Source organism: Liolophura sinensis, chromosome 9 (genome assembly GCF_032854445.1).
Source record: "Liolophura sinensis isolate JHLJ2023 chromosome 9, CUHK_Ljap_v2, whole genome shotgun sequence".
In the NCBI taxonomy this organism is placed as follows: Eukaryota; Metazoa; Mollusca; class Polyplacophora; order Chitonida; family Chitonidae; genus Liolophura; species Liolophura sinensis.
The window spans coordinates 36,292,270-36,305,298 of NC_088303.1; the positions used below are offsets into that span (position 1 = coordinate 36,292,270).

General features: G+C 41.1%; 2 protein-coding genes across 2 annotated transcripts in view; one reads left to right on the plus strand and one right to left on the minus strand.

Annotated features, from left to right (window-relative positions):
* Positions 1 to 8,236, minus strand: part of LOC135475823 (uncharacterized protein KIAA0513-like) — a 57,380-nt gene extending 49,144 nt beyond the window's left edge. The window contains exon 1 of the mRNA XM_064755762.1: positions 8,100 to 8,236. The gene's annotated coding sequence lies outside the window, so the exon portion shown is untranslated. The remainder of the gene's footprint in view (positions 1 to 8,099) is intronic.
* Positions 5,213 to 6,052, plus strand: LOC135475825 (uncharacterized). The gene has a single exon (XM_064755764.1). It carries the CDS (start codon positions 5,213 to 5,215, stop codon positions 6,050 to 6,052), a length of 840 nt encoding a protein of 279 aa, XP_064611834.1.
* Positions 8,237 to 13,029: the final 4,793 nt, after the last annotated feature.

The following is a 13,029-nucleotide window of genomic DNA, read 5'->3' on the forward strand; positions in this document are numbered from 1 at the left end:
ACGCCGTAATAAATCAAAGATGTGGAACTGGTTGTTATGTTATTCCCATGAATGCACCTTTTCACCTTCTTTTCACCTGCTTCATGAAAGGTAGAGGGTTAAATCAGGACATTACACACAGCTGCATCATCTGGTCTATAGTACTATCCAAACAAAGACAACATGGCTGACTTTTGCAAAACTATCATAGGCTATATTGATTTTAATAACCATGTATATATCTTTCATATCTGTTGCCATGATAGTTACAATCAACTTAGCCTATAAGTTAAATCGCAAACTTTGTTATATCCACATATTTTGATAAATGACAGCTAAAAGCAGGGATGATCACCGCTGCCATGGCTACTCACATCACAGTTTAAGAAAAGTTTCTCACAGATTCCCTGCCATTCATGTTCAAGAAAGACAAACTCGTAATCATGCACAAATCATGACAAACCTCATATGATTTAAACCAGGTTGATCTTTAAATCTAGCTGTGTCAAACCACAAACTGATTCAGAAATTTATGTAACAAATCTCTGTCTTTCCTTAATGAAATTAGCCAATAATCACTGGGTCTTCCTGCGGGCAAGAATAGCTATCCTACTATCTGCCCAGGCTGTACAGAACATGTATGCCACTGGGGAATGCACATGTACATGGTTCCTGATCATAACTACAACACAATCAGCGCTCCATTCACCGAACAGCAAGAAAGCAGAAAAGATATTTCACTCACTATCAAGGTAACAGTGTGTATTTGTCTTCTTCTCTGGAACACAATATACAATGTAGAAATAATGTTGTCGAAATGCCTATAGATTTTTGCTGACCTACCTTCAGGCTCCCAACCGGCAGACCGCCATTTTAGTGGTGGGTATGTAGATGGGGGTTTTAAGATTGTAGCCCCCTGCTGTTCCCACTGGAGCAGCAATGAACCAGCTGTACGGCGCGCCCGGCACCAATTGGCTGGACTATTGATCTTGCGCACTCCACATCGAGCGCAGTCCCCGACAAACGCCTACTTCCTCCATAGATCTTCCCCGCAAAATGTTTACCAAAGCACACCGTCACAGCACAAAACGCCTTGGCCGATTCCCCATGCCGATTTCAACGGCCCCCTAGTCTTGGCGTTGAGGCTACACCAGAACCAAAATTAATCAATACCCAGAATTAAGGTAATTTTTCACCTAAATAAAGCCCATCAACAGATACTGGTCCTAAACTCCTGGATCCAAGGGGCATTTAGCAGAAGGGAATGGATTTTAATCCAAAAATAGCCACCTTCTTTTCAAAGTGTAGTTAAGCGTGAGAAGGAAAGTGGGCATTGAGAGCCACTTACGTAGAGACGGGCTACATGTGAATGAACACTCATCAGTGGAGGTTACAAAGCCACCTCTTTCACTTTCCTGTGTTCTTAGGCTGCATGTATTTCACCAATATCTACTGTAACATCCCATGAACACTCTTTAACCACTTATATGTAGCCACCTTTTGTGCATGTCATAAATCTGGTGGAAGTGTACATGCAAACTGAATATCTCAACACCCACAATAATGCTGGCCGCCGTCGTATAAGCGAAATATTCTTGAGTACGGCGTAAAACAACAATCAAATAAATAAATAAATATTGGTGTACTTGAGAAGAATTTGAATAATAGAGTTCAGATCCTAGTTATTTTTTGATACATACGTTAATTAAGAATAAGTTGATCAGCTTAAGTTAACAGTGTTTTACGCCGTACTTAAGAAAATTTCACTTACACGAGGGCAGCCAGCATTCTGGCGGAAGGAAACCAGGCAGAGCCTGGGGGAAACCCACGACCATCCGCAGGTTGCTGGAAGACCTTCCCACTTACGGCTGGAGAGGAAGCCAGCATGAGCTGGACTTGAACTCACAGCGACCGCATTGGTGAGAGGCTTCTGGGTCGTTACGCTGCGCTAGCGCGCTAACCGACTGAGCCACGGAGGACCCCCACACAGTGAATAGAGAGGAGGTACATATATATAACAAAGAGTCTGCAAGGCCATATCTAATAAATAATCTTTCACAAAGGCCTGACAGGAATCCGGTATTTGTCTCTGAAGCTTCCGATACTACAATGTGGTATGCGAATAAGCAATACTTCAGAAGTCGGAGAGAGAGGGACACATATGTGCTGCGAAGTAAATCTACAAGAACTGCTGCTCTTCTTCTGATTTTGAGGGCATCTGTTTCTGCCGCCTCTAACACCATATGTGACAAATCTGCCTTAACATGACAGACCTGTGACAAAGTAGCTTTGCAAATTAGAGCAGCCTGACATGTCTGATCTAGAGGCTGCATGTCCTAGCAATATTAGCTGTGTGTAGACAGCCTCGAGATGTCGGGAACAAGTATGTGACAAGGCCACCACCTGGCATGTCCAATACACTTCCAGTGGTTAATTTCTATTTTCTTTAATTTTTCAACCTTTCCACAAGTTTGCAATGTGTTTATTTGAGCATATTCCGAAGGCAATATTGCATGTAAACTGAGAAAATTATACTTTTTGCGAAGCCCTGAAACTGGCTAATCCAACCAATGTAATGTTGTCTCCAAAATCAAATTAAAAATGTGGATAAATTGCACTGAAAATTGATCATTTATTTGTGGAAAGGTTGAGGAATTAGGCTAAAACAAAATAAATTGCGTAATTTGATTCAATTTCAAATGTCCTCCAGTCTTACATAGTTACAGCTAGGAGGCGCAAATGTACACACGTAACAAAGGACATTTACAGCATACTGTACACATGCAGTCATGAAAAAACAGATGTATGTACAGTATTTTCATAGCATGCAAGTTCTGTATATGAGATGATCACTGTACAACACTTTGCATAAATTATTTTCTGAGAAAAAGAGCATCTGTATCATCTGACACATAAAAAAATAAGGTTTGTGAAAAAATACACATCATGTGACACAAGTTGTGGTCTGTGAGAAAGCACATGCACATAGCCCCAAATTTTACTTGAAACTCACTCTAACATGTACATATATTTTAATTATTTCTTCATTTGATTGTTGTTTTATACCAGACTCAGGAATATTTCACTTTATACCGGACAGCAGCCAGAAGCATTCTGGCGAAAAACAGAGAAAGCCCACAACCATCCCTAGACTGTGGACAGACCTTTCCAACTTTCAACCTGAGCATAATCAAACGTTAACTGGGCTTGAACTCACAGCAACCACATTGGTGAGAGGCTCCCGAGTCATTATGCTGTGCTAGCAGGCTATCTCTTAGCCATGGAGGCACTGAGATGTACAATCTATTTTATGCAGATATCCATTGTCCTGCCCAGCTCTGTTACACCTCTGAGGCTTTCTTCAGGTTGTACTCTTTACTACATTGTAAAGTAACTTTGCTGAAATCCGATACGGTTAATTATTTACAAGGTAACATTAGCCTCGAAGCAACAACACAGTCTTGTATACTCTGTGTGGTTCCTAAAGGATCATGATCCACAGCAGAGACACAATGCCCTAATTAGCGAAGCCAAGACCATCCAGTAAATGACCCATTGTGCATGACCCTAGACTGGACAATAGCTCTGGCTGATGGGGAGTGATGATGTGAGCAAACAATAAATGGAAGGATTCCTTCTTGGACAGCAATGAGAAGATCAAAGGACAAACCCACAGGATTAATGCCCCGGCAGGTAAATATTCCGAGCAGAATATCAGACTCATGTACACACGCTGGACAATTAACGTGACTAAACAGTACCAGCATTTATATGTACAGATAGAGGCTCACACTGAGTGTATGTAAACTGAATTCTTTACAATATCCAGAAAATAAAATATAAACTGTAAACTTCACTTCTGTATCTCTCTTCTTTATGCATCATGCTTTAAATAAACAGCATCAACTGAAATGAATTATCAATGCCTGGCCATCCCGAGAGAACACATATTTCGTTAAATTTTATTCATTTATTTGATGCCACATTCAAAATTTTTTTTACATGTATACAAATGTAGTCTGTTTTTTGGTGAGGAGGAAAGCAGAGTGCCGCTCATATTTGGCAAATTAGTGACAAACTTTTCCCAGTGACGTACAGCTGTGTAAACCATATTGGTGGAAGACACGTGATCTTCTTTCAATAAACATTACCAAACATACCAAATCATTACATCATACCAAACGAGTATGAGAGTGTGGCCAGAAACTGCATCTGTTCGACGCAGGACAGCAAATGTGAATCTGCTTACCAGACACAACATCTTTATCATAAAAGAGGTTTGAAATATACAGCAACCATGTCATTCAAGTGGCACGGACTAACATCATGGGGAAAAAAAAACATGTTAAAATCTATGAGAAATAAGAATGTTCCCCTACATGACTCAAAATGCACATGTCGTATAATTATTAAAGTTTTATGAAAATCAAAGTGGCGAAGAGGCCAAATGAGCTAAAGAGGAATAGGGTTTTCCCCTGTACTTGGTGTAAATCTTGTAAATGTAAATGGGTTTGTAAATCTGGCTACAAGTGTTCAAGAGATACGGCGTTTACAGGATAATGAATCTACTACATGAACATCCAGGTCCGCCCTTGAGACAAATATGACACAAGTTTGCCACAAAACTAATAGAACAAAGGACCTCAAAGAAATTGGAAAAGGTGATTGGAAATGAATATGGTTCTTCCCAGTGCCTAACATGTACAGCTGATGAAAGTTTGGTAATGCTGGCTAAGCCATCACATTTTCAAAGTTACAGAACAATGGGTGGACAGCGAGTACTTCTTAGTCCAATTCTTATGACAATGCAGGACTACATGGCTTACACTGACCTTTCGTAACTCAGTTGGTTAGCGCGCTAGTGCAGCATAATGACCTAGTAGCCTCTTACCAATGTGGTCGCTCTGAGTTCAAGTCCAGCTCATGCTGGCTTCCTCTCCAGCCGTACGTGAGATGGTCTGTCAGCAACCTGCGGATGGTCATGAGTTTCTCCAGAGCTGTGCCCGGTTCCCACCCATCACAATGCTGGCCGCCGTCGTATAAGTGATATATTGTTGAGTATGGCGTAAACCACCAATCAAATAAATGAATAAATAAATAAATACACTGACCTACCCTCCTGAGAGAGCCTCATGCGTAATAAATAATCTCTTTGAGCACAATGTTGTAGTAATTAAGTTCCATCAGATTGTGCATATTCACAGGGATAGGCTGTAATAATTTACATGAGTATATGGCATCCAGCTGGTGCTCCTTACAAAAATCTGCTGGTGCCCATTACAAAAAATCAGCTATTGCCCATTACAAATCAGCTGGTGCCCATTACAAAAAATCAGCTATTGCCCATTACAAATCAGCTGGTGCCCATTACAAAAAATCAGCTATTGCCCATTACAAATCAGCTGGTGCCCATTACAAAATATCACATATTGCCCATTACAAATCAGTTGGTGCCCATTACAAAAAATCAGCTATTGCCCATTACAAATCAGCTGGTGCCCATTACAAAAAATCAGCTATTGCCCATTACAAATCAGCTGGTGCCCATTACAAAAAATCAGCTATTGCCCATTACAAATCAGCTGGTGTCCATTACAAAATATCACCTATTGCCCATTACAAATCAGCTGGTGTCCATTACAAAAAATCAGCTATTGCCCACTACAAATCAGCTGGTGTCCATTACAAAAAATCAGCTATTGCCCATTACAAATCAGCTGGTGCCCATTACAAAATATCACATATTGCCCATTACAAATCAGTTGGTGCCCATTACAAAAAATCAGCTATTGCCCACTACAAATCAGCTGGTGCCCATTACAAAATATCACCTATTGCCCATTACAAATCAGCTGGTGCCCATTACAAAAAATCAGCTATTGCCCATTACAAATCAGCTGGTGCCCATTACAAAAAATCAGCTATTGCCCATTACAAATCAGCTGGTGCCCATTACAAAAAATCAGCTATTGCCCATTACAAATCAGCTGGTGCCCATTACAAAATATCAGCTATTGCCCATTACAAATCAGCTGGAGCCCATTACAAAAATCGTCGTGCACTGAATAGATGAACATAGCAGTATCCCATGCTCTTGGTACCCAAGCCATATGTGGTAAATCAAAGCAAACCTGTGGAGACTGACATAACCAACATCATGACGAAATGGTGTAACCCACCTGAATGAACAAGCTAAAGTCCCACTAAATGAAAGTTTGTATTATTTGCCAGCAAACGGGATTCCTTAACGAGCATACCTGACCATAACGAGATAAAACAGAGTACAGAAACATGTCAGACAGGTCAATTGATCTCTCGTCGACATTCACGATCAACTGGTTCGTTAGGACAGGAATCAACACCGACGCCAATGACAATGAGTGACCCTCTTATAATGCTGGTATTAGGCTTGGTGGATGTGGGCTGGATGTGAAGCTGGTAATACGTACATGTATGTCAGAATGTACCAGATCTACTACTGATTGAACAAATGACATTACCATTTACCACAGATTCCATGAATATTCCATGCCATATAGGTGTAATGTTTGCCATGAGCCATGCCTACAGCTACATCATCATCATCATCATGCACAAAAAACAGACATCACTAATGAACTACATGTCTCTGACCTGATTGGTCGGTGGGTGTTATCATATCATATATAACACCATATCAAGCATGTATGTGCATCAGTTCAGCAAAGCCAGCTGGTTTCGTGAGCGTTGTTTATTTGATTGCTATCTTACTCAAAAATATTTCACTTGCATGACGACAGCCAGCTTTATGGTGTGAGATACCAGGCATACCCCGAGGAAACCCTTGACCATCTAAAGGTTACTGTCAGACCTTCTCAAGTACATGTATGACCACAGAGGAAGCCAGCATGGGCTGGACTAAAACTCAAAGCGTTCGCATTGGTGAGAGGCTTCTGGCTCATTGTGCTACTCGAGCACACTGACCACCAGGCCACGGAGGCCTCAGGGTTCCCCGACAGCGATTGAGAGATGTATGATGTAAACACGGTACACATACCACCCTCTGATCCGAATGTTCATGTAAAACTGTGATGTTTATCCATCATAAACACAGTCGAGACCCAACTCTATGAAGCTTAATGTTTTGTACCGTGGTAATAAAGTTTTAATTGGCTGAGAAGGTGGAGAATCCTTTAGCTCTATCTTTATACTTTGTCAGGCCGATAAAGAAAGAAAGGATGAATAATTATGGTTTATAAGTAACGGCAGTATTTCAGCCATATCGAGATTAAAGAATATGTTAAAATCTGAAGTAGTTTCATACATAGCTTTCAACGGAATAATTTTAACATTCCAATTAAATCAGAACAAATAGGGAACAGGTGTTAAAAAAAATCATCAAATAATCAACAAAAATCAGTCAAAATTAGAAACCTACATTAAATGTAGTTTGTATACAATATCCTGTTCTCAAAAAAATACCCTTTTAAATGCTGTAAATAAACAACTGAAATATACTAATCGAGTGAACAATGCAGAGCCCTAGCAAACATTACCCTATCAAGGGCCAAATTATGTTTTAAACAAGGACTTACCTTGTTTGTATGTAGCTATTCTGTTCAAAAGGCCCACACTGGAGTGCTCTACAGGCTGTAATGTCTGTGATGTGAATGCTTGATTGACTGGTTGCAGGTATATCTCCGAATTCAAAAATTTGTCACTTAATTTTTTGTGACAGCGATCTAGTTTATGAGTAGAGGTAACCAGACTGCCTGTCATAAACCACTGATTGACAGGTGCCGAACAAACAACCTGGCTTAAAACTACACCTGAAATAGTAAGAGCTGGACTCGAACAGGCGACCTCAATGTTCAAAGATCTGACAGTCACCAGCACTTTAACCACCTGAGCCAGCAAGGCCCCCTGTATATGAAGTGGGACGAGTCAACCTTGATGTAATTGACAATGTACGGGTTATACCGCATACCCTAGGGGCACTCGGCTTGATAGCACACTTGGAAAGGGCATATTAATACAACCAGTAATTTCAACACAACTGCAGACCAGCAGGATTATTAATCATGAGGTGACATCCAACTGATATACAATCATACATGTATGCATTGTAAGTTCACACTGACCTTCTGGTGAAGTCTTCTGGCATAGAGCATGGGGGATGTAGTGGTGCTAGCAGTTAGGGATTCCTTGCATCCAGCTCCTTTAACCCTGGTAGGTCCACACAAGTGTCTTTTTCACAGCGGCTGAGGTTCAGTCATCCTCACTAGCGTCTGCAGTTGTATCACCTTCTATACAAAAAGTAGTCAATTGCTGAAGTCATTGCGTCCAGTCACTGAAGCCAGCACAAGGGGTTCAACCAGCGCTATGGCCCCAGACAGCTAGTACCCTCTGCCTTTCCTCCCGCACCCGAGTTGCTGTGAATAATAGCGAAACATGCGATACCCATTACTGCGACCTTGAGGGCTGGGTCAATAAAATGTCAGTTATTCAGCAACATACAAATGCTCTCCCTTTACAGTGCCGTCTGCCCAGCGTGGGAGGTTGACGCAGCTAGGGTATTGATTTAACTTGATCGCATATAAGCCAACTTTGTGAGGATTTAGGAGGCTTGTATGAAGAGAGATATCTAGGATCGCCTTGCCTGTTTATAGTGTGTGATCAGATAAAGGCCGTTGGACCATACACTGAGGATATTAGCAAACTGTGGCACGTATAGCATGTAACGTTGTTACATAAGGGCGACGAAGAACATTATAACACAGAGTGGAATATATATTTTCACTGCAACACACTAGAGGACTGTAACTTCATTTACAGTAGACGCAATGGCCAGCCTCTCCTATCAGCAGTATTTTCTAATGCATCTGAAAGGTGAATCTATCTGCGATTTTGCTCTCCTAGCAGGTTGCAATATAGCATTTACTCAAACTGAATTAAGAATGTGTCTGGGAATGGGAATGAAATAGTGGCAGTAGACCAATGGCAGTGAACAGTGCTAGACCACAAATGCTGTCGGGGGAAGGGGTCTAGTAGGTACATGAAGTGCTTGCCTTTGAATCTCTTAGACATCTGGTGCTGGTTCAAACCCAGTCTTGGACAAGGTGTGTTATAGATTCACCAACTTTCACCACTCGTTCAGCCTAGAGTGATGACAATAAGTCCTTAACGACACTGGTGAAGCCTAGAGTGATGACAATAAGTCCTTAACGACACTGGTGGAGCCTAAAGTGATGACAATAAGTGATGAATGACACTGGTCGAGACTAGAGAGATGACAATAAGTCGTCAACGACATTGGTGGAGCCTAGGGTGATGAGAGTAAGTGATCAATGACACTGGTGGAGCCTCGAGAGATGACAATAAGTCGTCAACGACACTGGTGGAGCCTAGAGTGTTGACAATAAGTGATCAATGACACTGCTGGGGCCTAGAGTGATGACAATAAGTGATCAACGACACTGGTAGGGCCTAGAGTGATGACAATAAGTGATCAATGACACTGGTGGGACCTAGAGTGATGACAATAAGTGATCAACAACACTGGTGGAGCCTAGAGTGACGACAATAAGTGATCAATGACACTGGTGGGGCCTAAAGTGATGACAATAAGTGATCAACAACAATTATTAGCCTAGAGAGATGACAATACGTCGTCAATGACAATGGTGGAGCCTAGGGTGATGACAATAAGTGATGAATGACACTGGTCGAGCCTAGAGAGATGACAATAAGTCATCAACGACATTGGTGGAGCCTAGGGTGATGAGAGTAAGTGATCAATGACACTGGTGGAGCCTCGAGAGATGACAATAAGTCGTCAACGACACTGGTGGAGCCTAGAGTGTTGACAATAAGTGATCAATGACACTGGTGGGGCCTAGAGTGATGATAATAAGTGATCAACGACAATTATTAGCCTAGAGAGATGACAATACGTCGTCAACGACAATGGTGGAGCCTAGAGTGATGACAATAAGTGATCAATGACACTGGTGGGGCCTAGAGTGATGACAATAAGTGATCAATGACACTGGTGGAGCCTAGAGTGTTGACAATAAGTGATCAATGACACTGGTGGGGCCTAGAGTGATGACAATAAGTGATCAACGACAATTATTAGCCTAGAGAGATGACAATACGTTGTCAACGACAATGGTGGAGCCTAGAGTGATGACAATAAGTGATCAATGACACTGGTGGGGCCTAAAGTGATGACAATAAGTGATCAACGACAATTATTAGCCTAGAGAGATGACAATACGTTGTCAATGACAATGGTGGAGCCTAGGGTGATGACAATAAGTGATCAATGACACTGGTGGGGCCTAGAGTGATGACAATAAGTGATCAATGACACTGGTGTGGCCGTTTTTTTATAGTCTAACATTCACTAAACACCACTCCTCTGCCAGTAATATGGTTTGAATACACGTACCTATAATGATTGTCAGTAGCTTGCTGAAGGTCTGAGGTTTATCCCAGGCTCTCTGGTGTCCTCCACTATGAAACTGACTGCAGCAGCCATCATATCAGTGAAAAACATTAATTCAAAAATATAAATAAATCATAAAAGTTGGAACAGGGAGGTAACAATGGACAAGATACTGGACTATCATTTCAAATACTAGGTTGACACAAGTGACCTACATTGTGCATTCTGCACAATACTTCATCTTCCAGGGTATAAAATGTTTAATTCTGGCTTTTTGTCTTATGGTTCATGTAGGAAATGAAATTAATTTCTTTTTGCTTATTGAAATATATTATGCCAAAGATTCACATGGCACTATGCCGTTCTCTACCAGCCTGACAGCCCATTTTTTTTTTATTATTGCTGCTAATATGAATGTAAGCTCATAGTATTCTATCAGTATAGTTAAACTGTCAAGGGGGTGGGGGTGTAGTAGTAATCCTGATTAAAACATGAAACAATTGGGTTAAGAGTCTCAGTCTAAATTAACATAATTCTCATATGTTACTTTACTTTTTACCTCACTGGATCTTATCAGAATAGACTCAGTGTGCTACTTTAAAATTCTGATATACATTGTGACAGTCCTTGAGGGGATGTAGGTCTCAAACAGATCATCGCATAGTTATGAAAACAAACTTCATGGAACGAAAAGTTTTGCACTGATGGCATGTACCAAACCCATCCAAAGAACTTGGAGCTTTTTATGTCTTTCTCGTTGTCACAAGTTCTTGCTCAGGATGTATTAAATGTCAGCACATTGCTGTTGACAGCAAACTGTTTGGTATCTTTGAAGTTCTTTCATAAAACATGACGACAAACCAGTGTGTTAATTTAATGACACTGGTGAGAGTAGTAAATTAGGATTGCATTTATTCAACTGAATATCGAACCCAAAAATGACCACCGTTATTCCAGACTGCACTTCACTCGCCTCTGGCATTCACAAGCAGACAATGGGAGGGTTAGGTACAGGGTAGCTCTGAGATTGGTTGGCCACGGTAGCTCTGAGATTGGTTGGCCACGGTAGCTCTGAGATTGGTTAGCCATGGTAGCTCTGAGATTGGTTGGCCATGGCCACAGCTTAGCTTCCATATTATTAACTGCTCAGGATTTTTATTTATTTATTTATTTATCTGATTGGTGTTTTACACCGTACTAAAAAATATTTCACTTATATGACGGCGGCCAGCATCATGGTGGGTGGAAACCGGGCAGAGCCCAGGGGAAACCCACGACCATCCCCAGGTTGCTGCAAAACCTTCCCACGTACTGCTGGAGAGGAAGCCAATATGAGCTGGACTTGAACTCACAGCGACCGCATTGGTGAGAGAATCCTGGGTCATTACGCCCCCTCGAGATTTTTAGTTCAGTAGTCCATCCTAATGTTTGGCATACTGAATCTATTAGCTACGAGAGCTTAAAAGACACTAGTATTGCATCGTCTCTTCTAACAATAATACAGCCGCTTAAAATTTAGAATGGAGGAGTTAAACTGTGTTACATGTCTGAACCTCAGGCAAGGTAAGTGCTGGCTGTTTGAAAGATAAACTGTTGACAATGAGATCCAAAGACTAGAGCACCCTTATAATTGACGACAAAAAATTAAAAAGAAAAAAAAAAAAGTCCGAGCGCATCAACTTTACGAACAGGTCAGCATGTACTCGCTGAACATGTCAATGGCAAGCATACCTGTTCATGTAATAACCACATTTTCCAAACCTACGTTATACCATACATGTAACTGTTGGTAATGTTGATGCCATCACCCTGTTCATGTAATAACCACATTTTCCAAGCCTTCGTTATACCATACATGTAACTGTTGGTAATGTTGATGCCATCACCCTGTTCATGTAATAACCACATTTTCCAAGCCTACGTTATACCATACATGTAACTGTTGGTGATGTTGATGCCATCACCCTGTTCATGTAATAACCACATTTTCCAAGCCTCCGTTATACCATACATGTAACTGTTGGTGATGTGGATGCCATCACCCTGTTCATGTAATAACCACATTTTCCAAGCCTCCGTTATACCATACATGTAACTGTTGGTGATGTTGATGCCATCACCCTGTTCATGTAATAACCACATTTTCCAAGCCTACGTTATACCATACATGTAACTGTTGGTCATGTTGATGCCATCACCCTGTTCATGTAATAACCACATTTTCCAAGCCTTCGTTATACCATACATGTAACTGTCGGTGATGTTGATGCCATCACCCTGTTCATGTAATAACCACATTTTCCAAGCCTTCGTTATACCATACATGTAACTGTTGGTGATGTTGATGCCATCACCCTGTTCATGTAATAACCACATTTTCCAAGCCTACGTTATACCATACATGTAACTGTCGGTGATGTTGATGCCATCACCCTGTTCATGTAATAACCACATTTTCCAAGCCTTCGTTATACCATACATGTAACTGTTGGTAATGTTGATGCCATCACCCTGTTCATGTAATAACCACATTTTCCAAGCCTACGTTATACCATACATGTAACTGTTGGTGATGTTGATGCCATCACCCTGTTCATGTAATAACCACATTTTCCAAGCCT

What these genes read in the sequence shown, in the direction of transcription:
- LOC135475825 (XM_064755764.1), top strand. Translation starts at nt 5,213, where the DNA reads ATGGCATCCAGCTGGTGCTCCTTACAAAAATCTGCTGGTGCCCATTAC.